We start from the raw sequence: 27,042 nt of genomic DNA, 5'->3' as shown, positions 1-27,042 counted from the left end.
TTATCTCCATTATAGGAAGGCATGCCGTCCCACAGATCCTCTCTCGCTCTCTCTCTCTCTCTTCAGAAGAAGTCAAAGTACGTTAATTATTAAATAGAACATGGATATTTCTCAATCGGGTGGTACAAGCTTTTGGTCTGTAACAGCAATGTATGTTATATGTTAAGGACTCTAAACCTCTTCTTATGATAAATGTACATATAAATATTTGGATGCAGATAGAAAATATATTAGGTCAATTATTAATTAATGTTGGGCTAAATTTCTACTGAAACCCCTCACATTTTAAGGCTGAATGTGATTGTACAAATACTTGATTCCAAGAACCCAAGCAAAATTCACTCTATTTCAAACGACAAAAGCTTGGCCAGGGACAGCTCCACTCTGGCTTTTGCTACCAAATTCCATTTATATTAAGTAACCAGAAATTAGCCAGCTCTATCACTAGTTGCTATATACTGATCTCTACGAACTTGGAGACCTTAGAATATTATGTTGAAGAATAATTTGATGACCCTCATCATTTAAAAGTCATACTCAAATTAAGCAGCACCACGAACATTTTGGTTTATCAACTAATTTTATTCTACGCAAAAGGAAAAACTTGTTGTAAGAAAACAACACAGACTAACATAAGTTGCAGCAGTCCTTGACGATGGCAAACATTATTCATTTACTCTCAAACTCTGTGTGAGTGTGTTTTCTTCAGATATGGAGTAGGATAAGGGATTCTGCTGGAACATAGTGGTAACCTGTATGCAAGCCATTCATATTTCGTACGTCATTCCAACCCTGAGAAGCCTACTCTGTGGTATTGCCAATACTTTCTCCCCTTGTCTAAAGTTTTTCCTTAGAAAACTGTAGCCATAGTCGACAACAATCTTCTTGAAGATGGATGAATTCTGTTCTGCTCTCACTTCTGCTTCTCCAAGCAGATAAACCACACCATTGTCCATTGCTTTCTGCACAAACTGCATCTCCTCTTCAGCTCCCTGGATGGGTGCAGAGATGATTCGGCTAGAAGAATTTGCTGACTCGGCAGCAACCACGTTGAAGGGCTGGATGGATCCTGATGATGACACACGAGGCGAGTTGTGCTGCTGTTGTTGTAATGTTTCCTCAATATAAACCGTGGATGAACTCAAGGCCGTTCCTTCGCAAATGAAATGTTCATGCCTGATGAACTCTTTCAAGTTCTCCACCAACTGTCGTTCAAACTCCTTGGGTTCTTCAATTGCATCATTATACCCGTACCTCACCACGCAGCGAAACATGCGGTAGTCTCTTGGTTCAACTTGCCTAAATAAAAATCTCTCCTCCATTGCCACTTTACTGATGGGAATGGACTTTATAGAGACAAACACCAGAACTGAATGGACGGATGGTATGTTTGCAATGAAGTGACGGAATATTGGAGGAATGCCCTGCACAAGCTCGGAGTATAGAAGTCCAATTCCTGGCAGCCTATTAATATCCGGGTTCAAGGACAAGTCTCTAATGAAATCATTAGAAACCTTGTTCTTGAGTTCAAACATATACCTCTGTTTGTATACGTAATGCCATGCCCCCATTATCATCATTAGAACGGCTGAAAAGGCCAACGGAAGATAACCACCCTGAATGAATTTGTACAGAACAGCTGATAGATATAGACTCTCAATGGAACTAAAAACAACAAAGAACAGAGCAATCCACCATATGCTTGTCTTCCAACTAAGAAGCATGACAAGTGTAACCATATAAGTAGTGATGACCATTACTGCAACCACGGCAATTCCTGTGAACAGTATAATTAATGAATGTCAGATTTGGGTGGATATTAATTAATTAGATTATATCAAGAAGCTTACCATATGCATTTCCAATCTTCACAGTGGTCTTGAAGCCAAGAGTGACAATAACACAAGCAATCATAAGCATGTAGTTGATCTCGGGTATGTAAACTTGACCCTCGTACTTAGCAGATGTATGGACGACTTTAACCCTTGGGAAACAACCTAGACTTAGGGATTGGGAGATTATTGCAAATGATCCAGATATCAAGGCTTGGCTGGCAATAACGGAAGCAGCAACCGCCACAACGAAAGTTGGCCAGTACACCGGACCTGCAAACCAATACCATAAGTGGGTGTGGTGGAAACAGTAATAGTTGTTGAAGCCATCAGTTTCTCCTAGATAGGGCTACTATATAGGCAATTACCAGGTACGCAGGCATAGAAAGCATTATCCACTTGATCAGGGAATTTGACAAGATAAGCAGTTTGTCCACTATAAACAGCTAGTATTGCAGGAAACACAATTCCAGAGAAGCTAATCTGCAATTCCCCATCATCAGAAAAATATAATTAAAGCTATCAACCTGTTCTCTTGAATGAGTAAAAAATTTGAGAAAAAGGATGAACTACTTCTCAACAAATTAAGGTTGGTTTCAAATTTGATATAGTTAAAGTGAGTTAACCCATATAAAAATTTAAAGTCATTCAGAAAGTTCGTGAAAATTAATTGATAATCTATAAACTAACTTACTTGGACTGATCGAACATTAAAGTGCCCAAGATCCGCAAACATGGCTTCTGTCCCTGTTTTAAATAGTATACTTAGGTTTGAAAAGTAAGTAAGAAGCAAACTTACCCAATCGAGTATTGAAGACACTCACTACTAATAAATAAGCTAAGCTAATAAAACCACCAGACTCACCTGTAGTACACAGAACAACTCCACCAAGAGAAATCCATCCTTTCTTGCCATTTCTTTTGAAGTAATCCACTATGTATTTTGGATTAAAAGCACGTAATACACTCGCATCATATTTGAACAAGTTATAGAGTCCAATCACACTAATGAATAAAAACCACAATAAGAGTATTGGGGCGAACATGTAGCCCACTTTATCAGTGCCAAATCGTTGAACAGAAAAGAGAATGATCAATATTGCAACTGAAATGCCCACAACCGCATCTGCAAAAATCATTCATCAGTTGAAGAATGTAATCCATGTAACACTGCTCAAATGAAAGCACATCACCCAATATAATTCAAGTTTACATGCATAAGAATTCAGGAACGCTTTAAATTTTAGTTTATGCATACATAAATAATTAAATCTCAAACAACTATAGAGAATATACAGAATATACAGGTTACTATATGATAGGATTCACTAGAACTATTTTCACTCGCTATGAGCCCCATTATGCTAGCATGTACATAGTTAGTGTATCAATTTTTTATGACTATATTCTCTCTAATAAATTTTTTGGTGCAATAATCTTAACTAGTATATCAAAACTCGTACACTATACTGAATATCATTAGGCAAAAAGAAGGGAGGGAAAAAAACAAGCACAACATATTCTTCGCATTTTGATACCTTTGCTTAAGGATTTGAACCCACTGACAGCAGAAAGGACTGCAAAAGAGCATCAATTTTCAGTACTTAATCTCGATACATATATGTTTAGACTGCAAAAGCAAAGAATGATGGGGAACAAGAACAATAAGTTGTACTATGAGAACACTTCTTAATTGTGTGAAACTAACCAGAAATGCATGGAGTTAGAATCCCATCCCCAATAACCATGGAAGTTCCAAGGATGGTGACAAGGAAGAGCAAGAGTTTTGCAGTTTTACTGTTCTCAAGCTTCTCTTTAATCTTTTGAGCCCGTTTCAACTGATTGGAAGGTAGGTCTAGGTTGTAGTTGGATAGTTGTCTGTCCTCCGGCTGGTGATTTGGAAGTAAACTCACCTTTGCATACCGGCATATCAATGAATACAGTGCAAACGTACCTCCTATATATCCACACATGATACATCCATCATCCATATAGTTAACTTATGAGTTAAGAAAATATATATAAAATTTGTTACTTTGAGAAGAGATGATTAAATAAAGGAAGAATGTTTGACATATCTAATTTATCACCTTTAAAATCATTCTTAATATGTTTTTGACAAATGTCAAATTTTAATTTGTCAAGTATTTCATCTTGTGAGATTTAATTTCAATGCCACATCATTAGAAGTCATTTAGGAGTGATAAATTAAGGAATGTAACATTGTTGTTATATAAAGAGAGAGTTGCGAGACTAACCATCGCCGTTATCATTAGCCCGCAAGACGATGAAGACATACTTGAGCAAAGGAATGAGGAGAAGGGTGTAAAGGATGAGGGAGAACACTCCAAGAAGGTCGTCTGTGTTGGAAATCCCATCAGGAAAAGTGCCCTGATATACGTACAGTGGGGATGTCCCTAGGTCCCCATATATCACCCCTATACTCTGAAATACTAGACTCATGGTTGCCTTCCAATTTACCTGCATCCATGCATTTCACCCCATCAATATCATCATTCATCATCTTCTTTGTTTTTTTGTTTTTTTTTGTTTCTAAGAACGTCCACGATATTTAAAACTACCGCATCTAATAATTGTTAAATGATTCTTTTTTCTTTATCTTTTTTCATTCATCAACCATTGAAAATTGCTACACCATTTTTCTCATTCATCAAAAGGTGAAACACCAATAAATTTCAAAATATAAAACGGTTTAGTCCTTCATTTTTTTTCTTGTGAATCCAAAAATCCCATTAAAGTGAAAGTTACACAAAAAGTAGTCACTTACACGTTTAGGTGATAAAAGTAAGTTTCTCCAAATGTGAAATTACACATTTAGACAATCCGCACTATAGAGATTTTGGATTTTCCTCATTCTGAAACAAATATCACTAACACTCTAATAAATGTAATGCCAAACATAACACTTCAATATAACACACAAAAATTTCTTAGTGTACTTTTCTCAAACGTAAAACTCATTTATTCCAAACTTACTAAGGAATTTTTATATTCCTTTTGGAATAGCTTAAAGAATCCCACATCATTTTAGAATGGTTTGAACAATCCCACATATACTAAAGAATTATTTTATGTATTACATTAGAGTGTTATATTAAGAAGTTTTTTTGAGTTTTCTTTTAGTGTTACATTTGGAAAATATGTACTAAGAAATTTTTTTGTGTGTTACGTTAGAGTGTTACACTAGTGATTTTTTTGGTGTGTTACATTGGAGTGTTACAGTTTGAAATTATACATTTATCCAAAACTTATTGAGGAGTTTTTGTACTCCTTTTGAAATATTTGAATAATTACACACCATTTTGGTATGTTTGAAAAATCTCATCTTTCAAGTCACTTTTTTACTCTTTTTGGAATGTTTGAAGAATCTCATATTTCAAGTCATTCAAAATAAAAAAAGATTTTCATATAAAAATTCATCCCAAATTTGATTCTTATAGGTTGTATATCTTACCTTTTTAGCACAAACGAAAAAAGGAAAAAAGAAAAGAACAAAAGAAACATAATAGAAATAAGGGTATGACCGTCACGTTCTCATGATCAAGAGTTATTGATTGGTCTTAAGACACCGCCATGTGATGCCCAATGATGTTGTGATTGGTGAAAATTGTGGGACCCACAAATTTGTGTTGGGTGATTGAGGATCATGAGAGGGCATGGTCCACAAATTTGTGTTGGGTGATTGAGGACCATGAGAGGGCATGGTGAATTGTGATTGGTGGAGTTGTGCGTGGTGCGGTTTGAGCAGTTTGAGGGTAAAATTACAAACCGAATAGCAGATTGACAAATTGAGAAATTGCAGTTTTGGATGGATTGGCGGATTGAAGAATATTTTAACTAATTACCAAACATTTGCATAATATATAACACTAATTTGCACTATAATATTTTTTTATATATATAACACAAACTAATTTTACATATATGTTTCATATATATATATAACTACTAATTTGTAACAAATTTCACATCTAAAATCTCTCTCACACTCATTTTTACCTCGATATTTCATTAAAAGTTAAATATATATATATATATATATATTAACTATAGCGGATCAGAGCGGTTTCAAAAGTTGATTATAAATTTTAAAATTTAGTCCATAGTTAGCAGATAGAGCGATGTAAATTGATGTGATTTTAATAAATTAGACAATATTGTGACGCCCTAGGATCAACCAATAATTTTTTCTCATGAATAATCTCATAAATGATCACATGATCCCACGATCCTCCTTTTCTTTTATTTTTTTATTTTTTTTATTTTCCTCCTTATTTGTTTATTTTCTATTTTTAGTTCACTTATTTTTATATACACTGAAGGCATGTACATACACTAATATATATATATATCCCAAAAAGCTACTAAAAAGTTTGCAAACATAATGACCATGCTTGGTTTGTTTTTCAAGAAAAAAAATAAATCATAATTTTATTTTGAAAAAAAATAAAAATTAATTTGATGAAAAAATAAATATTAATAAAATATTTTTTATTTTTAAAAATTATTTATGCCTTTTAAATATATAAAATTATATAAAAATGATAAGCATTTTTATTTATTTTTATTTCTTTCATCAAATTAATTTTTAGTTTGAAAAAAAAATTGAAACAAGTTTTTTAAAAAAAATTCTAAAACAAATTTTTGAAAACCAAACCAAACTTGACTAAGTTTCTGGGCGATTTTAGAAACAAAAATGCTAGAGGCCCCGAAAATTCTACCAAAAGTTTTAGCAAATGTCTCACATGGGTGTGGGACCCACATGGGACCCACATTGTGTGGGTCCCACACCCATGTGAGACATTTGGTAAAATTTTTGGTAGAATATTTGGGGTCTCTAACATTACTCTTTTAGAAATGTGACTAGAAGAAAACTATGGGAACCATGTCCCTCTCATTATGACCCTTTAATACAAAAATTATACATTTAATTTTTTATAATATTTAAGTTTCAATTCTTTTGGTGATGAAATCCTTCTGTCGCTGGACAATTTATATATACATATATTAGTGGTGGTGGGTGCAATTCTGATGGGGGGTTTATAATTTTACATTTAAATTTTTGCACAGTTTGATGAATATGATTTTTTTTTTTAAAACAATTTTAAATGATTTGATAAATAAACAAAATCACATAGTAGTTATTAGATGCAAAAGACATTCTCCAAATTAAATTAAAAAAATTGTCGTGCACACCAAATGGATGTATGCTTTTTAGGTGTTGTTTGTTTGGAGGGATTGGAGGGAGGGGTAGGATTTATATTCATTGTTTGGTTTTTCAATTTTGCTTCGGACTAAAATGTGTTGGACAATTGTGTTCCATAGGGTGTGGGACATAAATGGGGGGATAGGGGATAAGGGATTAGGTGGTGGAATTACTATTTTAACCCTTTACTATTTAATTATATGTTATATTTAGTAAAATTTAATAAAATTTAAATGTCTTAATTTAAAAATAAAATAATTTTATTTAATTTTTATTGATGTTTTATTTATTTTATTGATGTTTTATTTTAAAATTTTGTTTTATTCAATTTCATTATTTAATTATTATTATTTTTTAAAATAAATTTATTTAAAATTTTGATTAAAAAAAACATATATTTTTATTGATATTTTATTTATTTAATTTTAAAAAAATAAATTTATTTAATTGTGTAAAAAATAAAATAAAATAAAATTTTATTTAATCTAGCTAAAAATAATTAAAATATTAAAGATATGTTTAATATTACTATTACTTAGTAAATAAATGAAAATGGTAAAATAGTCATTTGAGCATTTATCATTCTCCATAATATGCCAAAATCTAATCCCATGAACATTGGATACCTATCCTATCCAACCAAATAGTCCCCAGGACTATGAATTCCGAGATTATAATTCGATGGATTCCAATCCTTCCTTATCTAGCCCGTCCAAACAAATATAGCAAGATTTGAATTGGAACATATTGTTTGTGCTTGTAAGACCATTATGGATCTGACCTTAATGATTTGAATTGATTATTTTTTAAACCACAATATGTAAATCATCCACCTAAAAAAAAAAAATCATAGATGAATTAATTTTTAAATAGTATTAAATAAATAATATGATTACAGTTATCGAATTGATCTAATTTTTTCATGTATGATCTAATAGTCTAAAAAATAAATAGTTTGAATAATTCAAAGTGGAACCAAGGTGGGTTCCAATGACCAAACATGAGAGAATTTGATTTATAATCTTTAAATTACACCTACAATAAAATATCGCAAACTAATCTAAAGATAGAAAATTTCATAAAGCTTTTCATGTCATGAAATCTAATATTATTCATATAATAATAATAGACAAAGACGGAGAGAGAGAGAGATTGAGATTGAGATGGGATTACTAACAAGGGAGGTGTGCTTTGTTGAAAAATCAAGTCGACCAGCCTCCAAGTTGAGGGAGTCAACACGGCGCAGTTTTGCCCATGACACCTTCCGCTCTTTAATCGAGTTGTTGTTGTTATTGTCTGCTTCTTCCGTATGTTGCTGTGGTTCCTCCTCCGCCATCTCGATATTCATTGGGATATATATATATATATATATGGATGACACAAAACACAAGCACACACCGCTCTCACCCTTTCCCTTTCGATATTTGTTACTCTCTCCCCAACCCCAAGATGCTGCGTCTCATCATAATTGTCTGATGCTGCCTGCTTTATTTATAAGCTCTCAACGTCAAAACTCCTTCAATTAAAAAAGAAAAAGAAAAAGTGGATCTTCCATTTTAAATAAAGTCACACACATCTCACAACCTTATCAAGTAAAATGTTTTTTTTTTTTTTCTTCCCCCCAATAATACTTCATTATGTTCCCCAACCAATCACTCCTCACATAATATGACACTAGTTGTTATATATAATAAGAATTCTCCCCGGTGTATAACACCCTCCACATTAGAGTGATAGCATAGCACTTGACACCTTAAGAGTCCTTGTTCTTCTCATACTCTACCTATATTTGATTAGACTAGATTGCATTAGAATCCTTGTTCTTCTTGTACTTAGGTATGCTTGATTAGATTAGATTAGATTGTATTTGTCCTTATGACAATCTGAAACCACACATAGCAATCTGTAACCACACATTTGGATTTCTTTTATAATGCTAACTTATTCATTCATTCAGACCCAAAAAAAGGTCAAAATATATAAAAATATATATAGTGTTCATTTGGAATGTGAGTTGACTTTTTAGTTTTTTGACTTTATAGTTATTTTAGCCCGGGGTTAAAAAACATGTTTGAGATAGGTTTTTGATTTTTTTTTAACTTTTGTGAGAGAAAAAATGAAATAATTATAGTTTGGATGTGATATTTTGTCTTATTGGATTAAAAAGTCTATATTGTCTTTTTGTGGCTATTTTAGTCTAAATATGACATGCCAAACGAAGTCTGAGCTTGGAAAATTTCTAGTATGGACGGGACGGGTATATAGCGTAGGTGACGAAGCCTCTTCCAATGTGGAGGTTCTTTGGGAACTCAAAAGGCACAACACATCTGCCATGAAGGATATTAGCTCTTGGGGATGTAGCCTCTAGGATGCAACTTGGTTAAATTACTGCTATGAAATTTGAAAATTACTGGTATCTAATAGATCCACAAATAATGATGTGGTGTAATTATCTACAATTATCAAAACTCTTAAAGATAATTTCACAATTATCTTATTTAATTATATGCGAATTATCATGGAGGCTCCATGGGTTATGAATCAGATTGAATCCAATCCAATTTTTAACACACTTAACTTTGCAAATGCAGTAGTTTTCAAAATGTTCTGTGTCTTCACATTAATTCTTGCATGTATCTGTTGGGTGTATTACTGTCGGACTTTTCATGTAGTTAGATATCAAAATCCTTGCTTTCGACTTTGGGTTTAATGGAAATCAGAAATGATACATCTCTCTAATTTAAGAGCATTAAAAGAGTATTAATGATGTGAAAAAAAAAAAAAAAAAAATTAAGGTCAAAACATCATATCACATGAAACCCACACACCAATTAAAACTATTAGAACTCTTAATTTAAAGCTCCTAATCTATTTTCCAATAGAAGTTGTTATCTTGCCAATCATGATTATTGCAATCATTTTTCGTATTTTATAGGATTATTTATAGTAGATTCCAACTTAAGCCACTTTCTATTTTTGGACTCTTCAAAAGATAGTGACAATACAGTTGTTGTCCTCACACTACCAGAAAATGCATATTTGCCGACCATTTTTGGCTATCAAAAACAATTTAGTCGCCAAAAGTCACGGAATTGGCTACCAAAAATAATATTAGTCGGCAAAAGTCAACTTTTTAGCTACTAATTTTTTTTAGTAGGGGAATGTTGATTATTGGCGACTAAAAAAAATTTGGTAGCTAAAAATACTATAATTGGCGACTAAAAAAATTTTTAGTAGCTAAACATATCACAATTGGCGACTAAAAGAAAATTTAGTAGCCGTAGAGGTACCTTTAGCTGCTAAATTATTTGGTAGCCGAATGAAAATAAAAAAATTAATTTTTAATCTTTGCCGACCAAAATTTTGGTCGCCAAATGTTAACTTTCAGCGACAAAATTCCTTGTAGTCGCCAAAGACTTACTTTTGGCTACTACATTTTTTGGTAGCCGAATGAAAATAAAAAAATTAATTTTTAATCTTTCCCGACCAAAATTGTGGTCGCCAAATGTTAACTTTCGGCGACAAAATTCCTTTTAGTCGCCAAAGACCTACTTTTGGCTACTACATTTTTTGGTAGCCGAATGAAAATAAAAAAATTAACAAAATAGTTATTTTATTTTATTAATAACAATACCATTAGTCTCCACTTAGAAATTTGACTAAACAAAATAGTTATTTTTATTTTTATTTTTAGGTTGTACACCCACCATCCAAAATTATTAATATCTTATTTTATTTTTTATTATCTCAAAATATTAATTTTAAAAAAAAATTAATTATTAAAATAATATGAATTTCTTATTTTGTCCTTTTTTAAAATCCATTAATAATACAAAAAGTACAATTATGACAATTGATATTTCTACAAAAATATACTATCAAAAGGTAATTTTGAAAAATTAATATTTTTAAAATGTAATAATTGTATTATAAAAAGAAATTAAATTCTGAAAATAGACTATTGTTTTTAGATGGAAGAAGTTGTCGGCTTTCATTTGATGGGTTGAACACATCTTTTAATAATTGGGCCCTCACGCGAAAGGTATGCTAAAATGGGCAACTTGTTATTGGCTGTTTGTCGATAGTTTTACATTGCAAAAATCTAAAGGTATAGTTACAGGTCAATCTGATGAATTTAATTTTTAATAATAAATTTATTATTTTTAAAAAGTACAATTAAACTATTTATACTTTTTACATCATCATATTTCAATAACACTAATAAATTAAGAATAAATCAAAATTCACAAATAAAAGACAAAATATCTCAATTATTTATCATTTTAATAAAGTTTTCAATATTATTACCAGTACTAATGAAATAATCATTTTACAGACACAAAACATATATTTAAAAAGTTTTAAAAAAATTTCATTATCAAAACGAAGGCTAAGTGTGTAAAAAAAATTCACTCATGACTTATGAGTAAATAAATCTGATTTGTAAGACTTATTTTTAAATTTATACTTTCTAAATATTTCTAAATTTTGTAATTTTTTTTTCACAAACTGAGTCATAAAACTCCAATAAAGTAAAAAGTATAAACAATAAATAAAATTAAAAAATATTAATTTAACGAGCCTGATCTATTTTTCACATCTCTAAAAAAATTAGCAGCAAATATTTTCACAAAATTTTATCTTAATTTGAAATTCCCTCTCAAATTGGGAATTCCCCTCAAAATTTTGCCCTAACCCTTCTCTGTTTCTCATCTCACTCTCACACACAACTCCTTCTCATTCCTCACTACAAGAAAAGTGGGTATATGAGACGGAACCATTTGCGACGGCACACTTTGTCGCTCATCACTCTGTCTCTTTCTCTGTCTCTCTATCTCTTTTCTCTATTCGTCTCTCATTCATATCTCTCTCTCTCTCACTACCCATCTTCTCTACCACATTTACCACTACTGCAAATGCCATTCAACTACCACCACTCTTCTCTTTCTCTCTTTTACTCATCACTCTTCTTTCTCTGTCTATTTGTCTATCTGTCTGTGTGTCGTTCGTTCATCTTTCTTCTCTCTATCTCTCTCATTTGTCTTCTTTCTATGTCTCTCTCGCTCATCTCTCTTCTCTCTATCTCGCTCATCTCTTTTCTCTCTCTGTCTCTCTCTTTCATCTCTGTTCTCTCTATCTCTCTATTTTTCTATTCTCTCTCTCGTTCATCTCTTTTCGCTCTCTTTCTATATCTCTCTCTCATCTCTTGTTTCTCTCTATTTTTCTATATGTCTCTCCCTATCTCTTTCTCTCTCTGTCTCTCTCTATTTTTCTATATGTCTCTCCCTATCTCTTTCTCTCTCTGTCTCTCTGTCTCTCTATATTTCTTTATCTCTTTATCTCTCTCTCACTTATCACTCTTCTCTCTTTCTTTCTCTTTCTGTGTCTGTTTGTCTGTCTCTCACTCTTCTCTCTCTCTCTCTCTCTCTCTCTCTCTCTCTTTCTTTCTATGTGTCTATCTATCTGTTTATATCTCTCCCCCATTGTGTTCACATTGCTCACTCTCTCCCTCATCTCTGTGTCTCTCACTCATCTATCTCTTCTTTCATCTCTTTTCTCATCTCTTTTCTCTCTCTGTCTCTTTCGCTCATCTCTCTTCTCTTTATCTCTCTCGCTCATCTCTCTTCTCTCTATCTTTCTCTCTGTCTTTCTCATTCATCTCTCTTCTCTTTATGTCTCTCTTGCTCATCTCTCTTCTCTCTATCTCTCTCTGTCTCTCTCGTCCAGCTCTCTTCTCTTTATGTTTCTTTTCTGTCTATCACTCTCTCTTACCACCCATCTCCTCTACCACCTTCACCACTACTGCAAACACCATTCCACCACTACTATTACTTCTACTGTCGCAATTTCACCTCTACGACTACCATTACTACTACTATCGCCACCACTCCACTACCACCACTACTACTACTACTGCTATTACTACAACCATTACCTCTCTTTCACCCTTGCCACTCCATTTACACTACCACTACCACAACTTCACCACTAATCATCACCATCACCACCACCACCACCACCACCATCATCTCTTATCCACCACCTTCACTACTGCTGCCGCTTCTTTTCCTCTACCACAAAAAATTAGTTCATGATATTTAGTAATAAAAAAAAAGGCCGTAGAAAAATATTTTTCATTGACTACAGAAAATTAACTTTTATAGACCTTGTTTGTGGGCCTGAAAGTATAATTTTAGTGTTTGTATAATACTAACTTATATTAAAAGCATGTAGTGTGCATGTCTTAATTTATCCAAAACAGGTTGTATTTTTGTTCCTGTTGCTTTCTAAACTCCTTAATATGTTGAACAAGCACAATTAGGAACAGGTTAACTATTAACAATATATATTTTGCTTAATACATTAGTGTAGGTATTAGGTATATGTGGTGGTTGGTTGTGGACCTCTGGGAAGATAGCAAACACTTCAATGGCTAAGGATTGCTGGAGGTGGTGGACGAGAAGACCAAGGATTGATTGGTTTAACATGATTGTCAAAAGTCTTATTCATTATGAACTGGAGGAGAAGACCAAGGATTGCTGGAGGTGGTAGTCCCTTTTTATTGATTTTTATCTCATTCATTACAAAGTCTTGCATATAGTTGAAGGGGAGATTGAAATTGATTGATTGGTTTAACATGGTTGTCAAAAGTATAGACATATCCTACTTTTATCAAACTCTCTCTTATACATTTAACCAATAGCATTTCTTGCAATATAAATTTTATAAACTAATAACAGGCTAGACGGTAGCCCTAGAAAGGACTCCTAGCTTTACTTAAAATTTAGGGAAATTATAACCAAAGTAGAAACTCCTAAAAATTAAAATTCCTAACAAACATGACTTTCTATGCAAGAGCTCCTTTATTGGCTAATGATGGGCTTTAAGTGGGTTGTTTTTGGAATCCTTGTCTTTCTATCCGTCTATCCTTTATTAACAGTTTGTGCCTGTTCTCAGTGGACAGAAGGAATGAGAGGAGAGAAACATGAAGGGGCATATATAATCAGTTAAAAAACTCATCTTAGGTCAAGGGCTCAAGGAACTGAAATGCATCTTGATGTAAGATGCACCTGTGCTTTATGAACTGTCTGACAGATTTGTGTAAAATGCATGTGTTCTAGGAACTTTCTGACAGATTTTCATTTATTTATTTATTATATTACCCTATTTAGGGTTGTTATGTCCATTTTTCTAATGTCAAGAAAGAATGTAATGGGTTTTAAATAATTTATGGTTGGTGGCTTTTAGATATTGTAACCACATCTTTATATAAAAACTATTATATATATAACGTGGTAATATAAATTTATTTAATTCTTTTGCATGGATAAGATTGTTCGACATTATTACTATTTTTTTTTAATATGTGCCAATTCTCTCTCTCACTCCTTCCTGTTTCTTTTCCTTTCTTTTCTTTTTTTTTTCTTTTTTTAATTTTTATGAATCTCAATAGGAAAATATATGTGTGTGTGAGGGAACTGACCTTGGTTGCTCTTCACTTTTGTTTTGTGTTTTTGATAAGATATATAAGGAGTCAACAGGTACTGCTCCTGTAAACGATGCAATTTTTGGAGATCCAATGCAGAAGGCAGAAGCAATGGCATTTCGTCGAGCTTTTGAGGGTATCTTCTTTTAGGAAAAGTAATTCCCAAAAAAGGAAATGCTAACCACCCCATCTAATGGGGTATATGTGTAAAAAGTAGATTCGAATATGTAGAAAGTGCATAGAAATATATGAATTGTGTATTGAAATTCTAGCCCTTTTGACATTATATGGTCTTTAACAAAATGCCCAATGGAATCTATCTTTCATGCCATTTCCACCTTTCCTTCTGCTGGGAACAGAGCACAATTCTCAAAATGAGCACAATTCTTTCTTTTTGGTTTTGTAGTTAACTGTTAACAAATGTGTGCTAGTAATGGCTGTGTAGCATGCCTTGTATTACTTAGACACGTTGCTATTTAAGTGGATGGTCCAATTTTGTCACTTTAATGTACATGTATTTTCTAAATGGTCCCTTTGGCCATTATATTGGATTTTACTTTAATTTTTGAGTTATAACTTAGAAATTGTGCTTAATGTGTAATTTTTTTTCTTCTTGCAAATGTGAGATTTGAGCTCCCAATTTGCATAGCTATATCTACCTGAGATTGAATGAAACTTGTAGATTTGAATGTTCAAGGAACTTGTTTGATCTCTCACATTGTACGTTAGACAAACAAATGAAAGTTGTAATATAAATGAATACAGGTTGTTTACATATTTTTTTTTTAAAAAAAAAAAACAAAAAAAAAATTATTTGGCTACCAAATGTTTTGGTAGCCAAATAGGTAATCAAAAGTTTTGGCTACTAATAATTTAGTAGCAAAAACATAACCCAAAACGTTTTTGCCACCAAATAATTAGTAGCTAAAAGATTTGAGAATGAGAGAAAGAAACTATTGGTGACTAATACTTTAGTGGCCAAAACATACCTTTTGCCGACTAAACTAAGATTAGTAGCCAAATGTGTACTTTCAGCGACCAATTATTTAGTAGCTAAAAGTGATACCTTCCCGACCACAACAAGTTAGTAGCTAAATGTGTACTTTCGGCGACCAATTATTTAGTAGCTAAAAGTGATACCTTCCCCGACCCCAACAAGTTAGTAGCCAAATGTGTACTTTCAGCGACTAATACTTTAGTGGCGGAAACATACCTTTTGCCGACTAAACTAAGATTAGTAGCCAAATGTGTACACTTTCAGCGACTAAACAAATTTTAGTCGCCAATACTATCGCCGACAGGGTAAAGACGATGAGTTTAGCGACGAAAAATTTTGGTCGCTAAATCGTTTCGGCGACTAAATAAGTGACTTTTGGCTACCAATATTTTGGTAGCCAAAAGGACATTTCTTGTAGTGTCACCCATACAATAGCGGTAATTAGCCATTATTATATTCTTAAAACTAATAATAATTCCCATTGATAATTATAACTTGGTTTCGGGTTTTTAAAAACAGTTTTTTAAATTTTTAATTCATATATTTTTTATTTGTAATTATTTTTTACATTATTTTAATCATTTTTTTTTTAATTTTTAGATCCACTTAATCTTAATATACTTAAAAAGTAAACAATTTGTACAAAAAAAAAAAAAAATTACAAAAATTTATTGAATACAACAAAATACGAAAATATATTGAATTTTTGAATTTTCTTTTTTATATTTTTTTTTGTATTTGGTGAATTTTTGAATTTTCTTTTTTATATATATTTTTTGTATTTGGTGAATTTTTTAATTTTTTTTCCACAAATGTTATACTTTTTAAGTCTATTTAGATTAGGTGGATGTAAAAAATAAAAAAATTTGCATAAAATATTAAAAAAAATTCGCTAAAAAAAGGTAAATTACATTTTGCCCCTTTTATGTTTGGTCACTTTCCCACTTTGGCCCTTAAATTTTATTTTTTCTTGCTTTTGGCCCTTTATGTTTCAATTTTTTCTCACTTTACTTCTAAAGCTTAATTCTCTTCAAAATTAGACAAAAAACCTTAAAGCCTAATTCTGTTCACAATAACTGTCACATAACATAAAAAATATTTATTATTATATTAGAGTTTAAGTTTATGTCAGAAGTGTAATAAAATATTTTTATGTCACGTGACTATCAATATGTTATTTTCTGCCTAAATTTGAATAGAAATTAGCTTAAGGAGTAAAGCGGAAAAAATTTGAAACATGAAGGGCTAAAGTGGGGGAAAAAAAACTTTAAGAGTTGTAGGAGCCAAAAAAAAAATATATCAGTTTATTGGGGTTAACCCAAACAAGACCTACAATGGGTCCAGTCCAAACAAATATCACACCCCCCATCTATATAAAGGGAGGGCATCCCAAGTGGAGGTATATCTTCTCTCTCTACACTACACACCAACACTCTTCATTTCTATACATTCATTCTTTCAATCAAGTGACTAACTTCACCATTGGAGTGTCTCTGGCCGGCAACCCCGATTGGGTGGCGTCGATCATGCTCATCTTTACAGATCTACAGGGACAAAGTTCATCTCTTCGTTGGATCTCTATAATCTATGTGAGAGGTTTTTCCTAGTCTCACAATTGACGCCGTCTGTGGGAATCGTCTGAAAGAGGTCAATGAAGGAAATAGTAAACATGGTACTAACTGAGATTCATTAATTGCACAACCAAAGCTGGGGCAACAAAGTGCAACGAAAGCTGGGGTGCGAGTAATTCAGCAACAAAGTGCAACCAAGGCGGCAACAAAGTGCGTTCACCAACATACTACATAGCTCATTCACTACTTTGGATCACCGCCGATTTTCCAAACTCACCAAGCGGACTCGTGACAATCTCTCGGCAAAAGGTGCAAGCCATTCGGTCAATGAAAGGCTGAGAATAAGTTTTGCCAAGCACGCATAAAGTCGAAGCTCATTCTAACCACACCAAGGTTCTTCGGCGAGATCACCCATGTCACTTGGCCATGTTATCATCTAGCAAGAACTGTTTTCTAGCAATGGCTTTGGCCACCTTCGTCAAGCTCAGCAACGGATGATCGAACAGCAACACTTCCGTTCTCGGCAATCACAACTCGTTTACAATAATGGCCTCGTTTGGGAAGTTGGCTACTTTAGTATACTATTTTAGTTTTTGGCTATTTTAGTAGGCTAAAATATTTGTGTTGGGAAAGAGAGTTGGATTTTTTTATAGTTGGATGTGATGTTTGTGAGAGAAAAAGTGAAATGATTATAGGTTTGATGTGACATTTTGTTTTATTGGCTATTTTAGCCTATTTTGTCTTTTTGTGGATTTTAGCCCAAAAAAAGCCAAACCTTGGCTTCCCAAACAGGGCCAATATTGACCGTAGCAAGTTTGCCAAGTTACTAACATTGCCCAACCATGCTCGCCACTACGCTTACTCCGCAACATTGCTTATCAACTTTGCAATTTGGCATATCATTCGTCATATTATCAACTGCATATTAACATTATAAACTCTGCATATTATCAACTCAGCTTCGGTAACATTATTCGGCTTCGACAACTTATTTTGCAAAACATTACACCGCAACATTGCTTATTGGGCTAACATTACTTACTTGGCAAGATTGCTCGGCCACATTTCTTATTCGGCAACACTGCTTGAAATTATTATCTCTTGCAAATCATTCGGTTGCCAACTTGAATTCGCACAACAATGTGCTTTCCAAAATCTCGGCGCCATAACACCGTTATCAAGCTCAACGGTAATGATAATCACGGATGGCACGTATATATATATATATATATATATATCGACTGCAAAATACACAATTTTGCTCGGCACTACTATCTCGGCATAAAACTAGCATCTTGACTTGCCGAAATCCACATCTGAACCTACCACAGGATTCGTATTGGCTCAAACAGTCCAAACCCACCAACTCGAGGAACCAAGTAACCAAAGTCTGCCAAAAGTTGTGAACGGATCACATGTGCCAAAAACTGAAATTTTCAAAGCTATCAAACTCAAGTTTTGACTATACCAGTGTGAAGTACTCATTGGGATGAATCAAATGCACCAAGCCGCGTTGAAATTGGAGCTAAAACAAAGCCGTTCGAGCCCGTTGAAGTTCGCCCACACATTAATCTACTTTGTGACGAAGACGTCCATGGAAAACATAAGAAATTATTCTGTGCTTCGAGGAGCACCAGTTCCCTCCAATCTGAGCCGTCCAATCCACATTGACTACAATGACGTCATTCGGAGTCCAATTACAACGATCCAATAGTCGTTTCTAACTATTTGGAGCATGCTGAACACATCCGTACAGTCTAAATTTGCAAATTCCATACCAAATATTTGTTGATTTTATCTGCAGTTCCATTATTGCAGCTTAAAGTCGTCGCGCCTAAAATGTGCTCCATCCCGGCCAATATATCTTCCCGTCTGTATAACAGCTCACATCATTCGGTAATTTTGGCTCAAGTCTATTCCGACTTCCTTCTGCATAACAAGTTTCATTCGACAACAATGGGGCAAGGAATTCGCGTCAACAATTTGTTCTCGGCTTACTCCTCGGCAATGTGGCCAATGTCCAATCTGAATTCCTTCCGCCTAACAACTATCAGTCGAAAGCAATGGCGCAACTATACAGGACAACATAACACCTTAAATAAATCGGCAATCTACTTCAATTTGCTTCCAAAATCTACTCAGCAAATCCTTACAATGGAGCAATACTATACCATTGGTGTGTGTTTTTTTTTCCACTTATTTATGATTAAACAAGTCTACCTCATTTGGTACAGACAATCAATGACACGGGATGCATTATTCAAAATCCTTACCATGTTGCCAATTGATCGCCACTTAAAATCAGCAAAAATTTCTGAATACGGTGCAATCTTTGCACTCGGCATAGAGCACAATCACCCTCGCTCGAGGGTCATAATACCGTGGTCTACACCCTCGCCCGGGGGTCATAATACCGCGGCCTATGGCCTTTGTCCAGAGGTAACAATATCGTGGCCCATCGTTATGATTTGTTTGTAACTTCTCGCACAAGAGCCAAAGTGAGAAAATAACCAAACAGAAAGGTGAGAAAGTGTAATTTACCCAAAAAAAAATCAATTTTCTAAAAAGTAAATTCCGTTTTTTAGAACAAAACATAATGAATTGTATTCTTAAATTAATAATAATTGGGATTATTGTATAATAATTTGTCAACTCTATTGTTTTATCTAGTACGGAGGAAAAAATTGCTATTGTTTGAAACTATGACGCCTGATATTTTAAAATATGTTGATTGTATAACACGTGAATTATTACAAACATGCTGGTAAAATAGCAATTTGCAAACACACAGATTGGGTGCTAGGATTTAAAAACTAAAATGTCAACCATCAAATAAGGGAATGACTTAAATGCAATCATATATATATATATATACTAGTGTATGCCCGTGCCTAAAGACACGGTGTAAATAATATTGTGATTAAAATATAATTGTAATTTATACGTATCATGTTAAATTTGTGGCGTCTAACATTTTTTGATTCTTCTTAAAAAAATTTCAACAATTTTACTTGTACGACACGCTCTATAAAACTTAATTAAAATAACAACTCCCCCTAGCCTTAATGCAAATCAAAATAGTAAAATGTAAAGTAAAAAAAATAAAAATTTATAACTCAAGCCTAAAGGCACTCTCAACAATTTTTTTGGTACCTCACACTCTACAAAACTCAATTAAAATAAATTAATTCAGAATGACAACAATTTCATTGCATTGTAGAACTCAATTAAAATAAATCAATTCAGAATGACGACAATTTCACTGCTGTACGGGGAAGAAATAATTCTCCTCGTATAATCCTGTTGACCAAGTCCACGCTCCTCCGTACGACGTCGCTTTGTCACCTGAAAACACAAACGTGAGCTAGCCGGCGGGTGTGTGCCGGAAACCTCTCCGATGCCTAAGTCAGAAAACTTGACAAATAGACAAAGCTCTAAGTTCTCAAAAAGATTGTGTTTAATTACCTCCTCCAAGGTGATGCTTGTGAGCTTTTATAAGTTTCCCGTGGCACAATCCTAGTAGGACTTGCACTTCTCCATGCAGAGTCCTCCTAGGATTCATTCTCCTAAGGATAATGCTTATCCTTTTACACCCTCCCCCACTGCTCAAACCAAGTGGGATGGTTTTCTTTACGGCCGAACTTCCTTTTGACCGAAGTAAACTTGGCTATACCGAGCCACAGAAGGCCGAACTATCCTTAGCTCGGTCTTCTCATCCAACTCTTTACTTCGGCTGCCCTGTTCGACCTTGATGCGCTTAGATCAAACTTCCAAGTAACAAGTTCGGACCGACCTAACCAATATAAGTCACGACCGGACTAATTCCGACACCGGCCTTCTTAGAACATACTGCGACCGGACTAACTCTGAGACCGGCCTAACTGTGAATTGCCTCCAGACCGGAGTAATTTTACTCTTCCTCGGGCTGAAGTAACGATCTCTCCTTGAGCCGGAGTAATTTCGTCTCCTTGGGCAGAAGTAGCTTTGTCTTCCCAAGGCCGGAGTAATTTTGCCCTTCTGGGCCGGAGTATTCTGTATGGCCTTTTTACCTAGTCCACTGCGTTTTGGGCCTCAAAACCAAACCCGAAGTTCGGCCCAATTTTCCCAAAAATTACCCTCTCAATTGCCCCTTAATTCCATCTGTGCAACATGATTGGGATTACCAGCCTTCTGGCCGAACTAGAGTTCGTCATGTTTTTTCAGTCGAGCTAAAAAAACCCTTTAGCCTTTCCAGCCGAGCTAAAAACCCTTCAGCCTTTCCAGCCGAGCTAAGTTTACCTCGGGTATCACTACGTCCGGTCAAAACGTCTCTTCAATCACAGCGACTGTAACGCTTCCAATTCCAGTGACACGTGGCTAGCTCTGATAAGCTGTGGCCAACTGTCACGCCGTCCTTCAGAATTTTTGTACTGTTCCCGCTCCTTTTTGCCGCCTTTTTCTCTCTCCCCTTTACACAAAACAGCCCTTTCGATTCTGGAATCATTTACTCTGTTGTTTTCATCTTCTTCTCTCTCTGTGCCTCTGCTTCTCCAGCCTCTGAGCCTCCTGAATCTGTGTTCTTCGTTGGTTCCGTTGCTCCTGTCCTCTGCTTCGTCTTTTCCTGGTAAGCAATCCTTTTTCCTTTCCTTTGTTTTGCTTTCATATTTCGTTTTCCATGCTCTGCTTGCTTTTGCAAAACATTTTTCTTCTATCTCTAATTTGCTTTAGTACTTTCTATGAAGAAACCAGTAGAACTTGTATGTGTATGTCATATACCCTAGAGAAAAAATTTCGATTTTGATCCAGAATCACGTCCCGACCGAACTTGGATACTGTTTGTGTCATGTATGTGAATAGATTCAGAACACAACCGGACTAGACCTTGTAGGAATATCAGTAGTTTCTTTTGACCCACTCTAGCCAAGATAGGATCACCGAACAAGGTACTTCGGTCTATAACCGAGCTTGGATTTTGGGGCCAAGCCGGCTTTCTCAGTTCTTAAACCGAACTCAGAAAGCCGCCCCTAAGAGCTCAACCGAAGTAATTTTCCTCATACTGTAACCGTTTTAGGCCTTGGGACTAGACCAGCTTTCTTAGTTTTTTAGACTGAACTTAGAAAGCTGCCCCTAGACGTTAAACCGGTCTAATGTGCTCAAAACCGTGCTAACAAACATTCTGAAGAGCCGAGGTAGAACCAGCCCACTAAGCCGAAGTAGGATTTGTATATCTTGCTTATAATTTGTAGCGCGGTCCAATCGATCTGTGCTTAACCCCTTTGTTTTCTACCTTGCAGACTTAGGTTGCCCAGACACTCCTGCGTGTGCTCAACCGAGCTACTGAGCCAAATTTTTGTACCGAAATAATTTATTCGTAATTTATACAACAAATGGGTAAGTATAGATATTTAGTCGAAACCCCTGGTGGTATGGCCGAATTTAGGCAGGACTACCAGATTCCTGATGATGTCCAACTGGTATTGGCCAAAAAAGATGCTACCCCCTGGAACAATGAAGGCTTTGTGCCTTTTACCCTTCAATCCATAATAGAGACCGGACTACGGTTTCCTGTCCAACCGCTAATCTGCGAATTTCTTAGACAGACTAGGTTATGTCCCACCCAACTATCCACCAATACATACCGTATTATAATGGGGATAGCCGCATTAAACCACCAAACCGGACTGAATCTTGGTCTAGCCGAGATCTTTCATCAATACTCTATCGGCTCAAAGAATGCTGGGTGGGTCTACTACCTTAGAATTCGCCGCCGCCGAGAGAAGATAATCAAGCACACTCCGGACAAAGATCTTAACGATGACGATTTCTTTTGGGTCTCTGGGAACTTTGAGGATTTTCGAGCTCAAATTCCTGGCCGACCCATAAATTGGAAAATGGGAGAGCCTGGTAATTTTACTTCGGTCTTCTACTTTGTAAGTTATCTCGGTTGTTTAGTCTGTTAGCCGAACTAACACTTCTCTCTTTTTTGCAGATTTTGCCCATCTCCATTCCCTGTACAGCTATCCTAACCTCGGAGTCTTGCGAGCCGCTTTTCGGGTTAAAGAAAGGGATTGGGCCAAGCTTCTAAATTTCGAACCGACCTACCGTTACAGCGGTCGACGGAAAGCAAAGGTGACTGACTTCCTTCTTGAAGAGGCACCGGAACCGGACCCAACTTTGCCCGAGATAAGACTTGTCCCTCTAACCGCAGAAGAAGAGATGGCGAAAAGGAGCAGGGTCAGGGCCCTTCTAACCGAAACAGCTAGGCCCGAAGTGGCGCCTCCCAGCCAACCGCAACCCGCTGTTGTCGCCCTTCCTTCCCAACAGCCATCCTCTTCCCGCCGAACCAAACGCGCCCGAACTTCCGAACCCGAACGAGTTCTGATTGATGAAGAAACTCCTACTCAGCCGAGCTTGCCACCGAGCCCCCAACCGGAGTCTTCCGACCGAACTATCGGTTGTTGGGCACCGAAACTAACTTTCAACGATCGAGTCATTCTAGACACAGACTCGGTCGTTGCTGAGAAAGACCACCTGTTGGCCATCAACCTGGCCAAGAGCGTGTGTCTGCCCAAAGACATGGAACACCACCAGAAATAGTTAACCACCGAGCTGAAGTCCATCCGGTCAGCCACTAAATCAATGATTCTGGTAAGTAACTTCGGTCGCATTTCTGTTTTTCTACTCAACTTTTTCTTCGGCTAAATTGAGGTTGTTGCTTTGTCAGGCCATCCAGAAAAACCAAATCACCCACGGGAAAGTACTGGAGCTGAGGAAAGTGACTAGGCAAGCAGCGGCCGAGGCAGAGGCGAAATCGGCCGAACTAGAAGAAGCTCGTAAGGAACTGGCCGAACTCCGGGGTGAGGTCGGCCGACTGACCGGAATGGTTAGTTCGGCCGAAGCTGAAAAACAAAAGACTGCCATAATTTTGAAGGACAAGTACTTGCGCGAGTTGCTAAAACTTGAACGAAAGAAGGATGCCGAAATAAAGGAGAAGGTAAAAGAGGCTGACAAGCAGGGTTTCAAGAGGGCAGAGGATGCTTACGCCCTACAATGCAATGCTGCCAAGGATCTCTTCTTTAAGTGCGGCTGGAGGGGAGCCGTTGAGAAGCTCGGTCATGATCCTCAGACCGAGGTTTTCAACCCTCCAGCCTACTTCATACCGAACTCCTTGATGGAATATGCCACGGCCATGCAACAGCAGTTCCTTGAGGGCTCAGATGATGAGGATTCTGATGAAGACTCTGCCCATGGAGATACTTCGGTTGTGAATGTGGGTCAGATAGATCGGCCCGAGTCCGGAGTGGAAGATCTGACTATTGTACAGCCAAGTGAAACTGCGGCTCCGGTCGATACTACTGTTGTGACTGAAGGAGTCCTGCCGCCAGAGACCGGTCTGCCAGCTGACACTGATGCGGTTCTCGACGCTGAAATTGATGAACTTTTCTCTTGATTTTTTACTTTTTCTCCTTTGTAACCGAATTAAGCTCCCTTGTAATGACTTCTCTTTGAATGAAAAATTTTACGTCTCTTATTCCGGTTATTGTGTGTATGCTTGTGTTTGTAATGTCTTCTATTATGCCAAGTGTTATTTCGGTTTTTGGTTGGTTAAACTATACTTACCAGCCAACCACTCTTTTAGCCGACATAATTACTTCGGCTAAGGAGTATTAAGTGTTGGTTTAATCCAGCCAATCACTCTTCAGCCTTATACTTACTTCGGCTGAAGAGAAACAAGAGTTGGTTTATTCCAGCCAACCACCTTTCAGTCTTACACTTCGGCTGAAGAGTAACAAGTGTTGGTTTATTCCAGCCAACCACTCTTCAGCCATACACTTACTTCGGCTGAAGAGTAACAAGAGTTGGTTTATTCCAGCCAACCATTCTTCAGCCATACACTTACTTCGGCTGAAGAGTAACAAGAGTTGGTTTATTTCAGCCAACCACTCTTCAGCCTTGCACTTACTTCGGCTGAAGAGTAAAAGTGTTGGTTTATTCCAGCCAACCACTCTTCAGCCTTGCACTTACTTCGGCTGAAGAGTAACAAGTGTTGGTTTATTCCAGCCAACCACTCTTCAGCCTCACACTTACTTCGGCTGAAGAGTAAAAGTGTTGGTTTATTCCAGCCAACCACTCTTCCGCCTTACACTTACTTCGGCTGAAGAGTAACAGGTGTTGGTTTATTCCAGCCAACCACTCTTCAGCCTTACACTTACTTCGGCTGAAGAGTAACAAGTGTTGGTTTATTCCAGCCAACCACTCTTCAGCCTTACACTTACTTCGGCTGAAGAGTAACAAGTGTTGGTTTATTCCAGCCAACAATTGAAGTTAGTTTTTCCAGCTAACTTCGAGTGTTTGGTTATTCCGACCGAATGTCCTGCAGCCTGGATCCTTATCCTGGGCTTAGGAAGGGTGTTGGTTTAATCCAGCCAACCTCTAAGTTTGTTTTTCTGGCTAACTTAGAATGGAATGCTTGCAATATACTCAAGTCTAGCTAACTTTTACAAAGAGTAATCTGTGCTAAAAAGAATCTCATTTTATTGAAGGAAGAGAAAATTACATAATGTTTGAAGGATAAAAGCTAAAAGTAAAATATCTTGAGATTGGCCGTATTCCATGGCCTAGGGATTGCCTTGCCATCCTTGTCTTCTAGGTGGTATGCCCCTTTGCCTGCTAACCCAATCACCTTATAAGGACCTTCCCAATTTGGGCCTAACTTGCCGTCTCCTGGGACCAAGGTGTTTCCCATTACTTTGCGCAGTACCCAATCGCCAATTTTGAATTGTCTTGGATGAACCTTTTTGCTGTATTTTTTGATTAACTCTCGTTGGTATGAGGCGATGTGGACCAATGCTTTTTCTCTTCTTTCTTCTGCAAGGTTGAGTTCTAAGGCTATGGCTTCTCCATTTAAGTCTGGATCAAAATTTTCGCTTCGAATTGTGGGGAGGCCAACTTCTAGTGGGATCACTGCTTCCATTCCATATGCTAAGGAGAATGGTGTTTCTCATGTTGATCGCCGAGGTGTGGTGCGGTAGGCCCATAAAACATGAGGAAGTTCATCTGCCCATTTGCCTTTTGCCTTCTCTAGCCTTTTCTTTAGTCCATCCAAGACGACTTTATTTGATGCTTCTGCTTGCCCATTTGCTTGGGGATATGCCGGTGTGGAATTGTAGAACTCTATCTTATACTCTTCGCAAAAGCTTCTAAAGATCCTGCCGTCGAACTGAGTTCCATTGTCTGAGATCAGTGCTTTTGGTATGCCAAACCGAGTGATAATATTCTGCCAAACAAACTTCTTCACATCCTTCTCTTTGATTGACGCCAATGCTTCTGCTTCCACCCACTTTGTGAAGTAGTCTGTTGCTGCGAGAAAGAATTTTCTGCCTCCGGGTGCTGTTGGAAGTGGTCCTACTATGTCTAAGCCCCACATTGCGAAAGGCCATGGGCTAGTTAAAGGTAGGAGTTCTCTTGCTGGTTGATGTATTTGGTGCGCGAATTTCTGGCATTTTTCACACTTCTTCACATATTTTTCTGAGTCTGCTTGCATATATGGCCACCAATATCCTTGCGAAATAGCCCTGTAGGCGAGCGACCTTCCCCCTTGATGACTTCCACATACCCCTTCATGTATTTCGAATAGGAAGGCTTCTACTTTGCTGGGATGAACGCACTTGAGGTAAGGCCCAGAGAATGACTTCTTGTATAATGCCAAAGATGGAGATAGCCAAAATCGCTGCGACTTTGCCCTTATTTTGTTGGCTTCTTTTTTCTCTGCTGGTAGGATGCCGTCTTTTAGGAACAGGATGATGGGATCCATCCATGAAGGGCCTAATTCAGTGCAATATACTTCTTCTGCTTCGGGGTCTTCTATACTTGGTCTTGGTAAGAAGTCGATGAGTAATGGATGAGGGATTGATGTATCTGCCATTGAGGCCAGGCCTGCTAGCTCGTCC

The 27,042-nt window shown here is 36.3% G+C and overlaps 1 protein-coding gene across 1 annotated transcript; it reads right to left on the bottom strand.

The window, feature by feature from the left end:
• Positions 1-561: 561 nt before the first annotated feature.
• LOC114265982 (potassium transporter 5) lies at positions 562-8,590 on the bottom strand. The gene is made up of 9 exons (XM_028206860.2): positions 8,237-8,590; positions 4,091-4,313; positions 3,541-3,789; positions 3,371-3,409; positions 2,698-2,958; positions 2,527-2,579; positions 2,201-2,315; positions 1,851-2,105; positions 562-1,777 (listed from the first exon to the last, which is right to left on the bottom strand). Exons 1-9 carry the CDS (start codon positions 8,405-8,407, stop codon positions 768-770), a joined length of 2,376 nt encoding a protein of 791 aa, XP_028062661.2. The 5' UTR covers positions 8,408-8,590; the 3' UTR covers positions 562-767.
• Positions 8,591-27,042: the final 18,452 nt, after the last annotated feature.

Source organism: Camellia sinensis, chromosome 10 (genome assembly GCF_055761805.1).
Source record: "Camellia sinensis isolate YWXY chromosome 10, ASM5576180v1, whole genome shotgun sequence".
NCBI classification, from domain to species: Eukaryota; Viridiplantae; Streptophyta; class Magnoliopsida; order Ericales; family Theaceae; genus Camellia; species Camellia sinensis.
The sequence above is the reverse complement of the archived record's forward strand: the minus strand, read 5'-3'. Positions and strand labels throughout refer to the sequence as shown.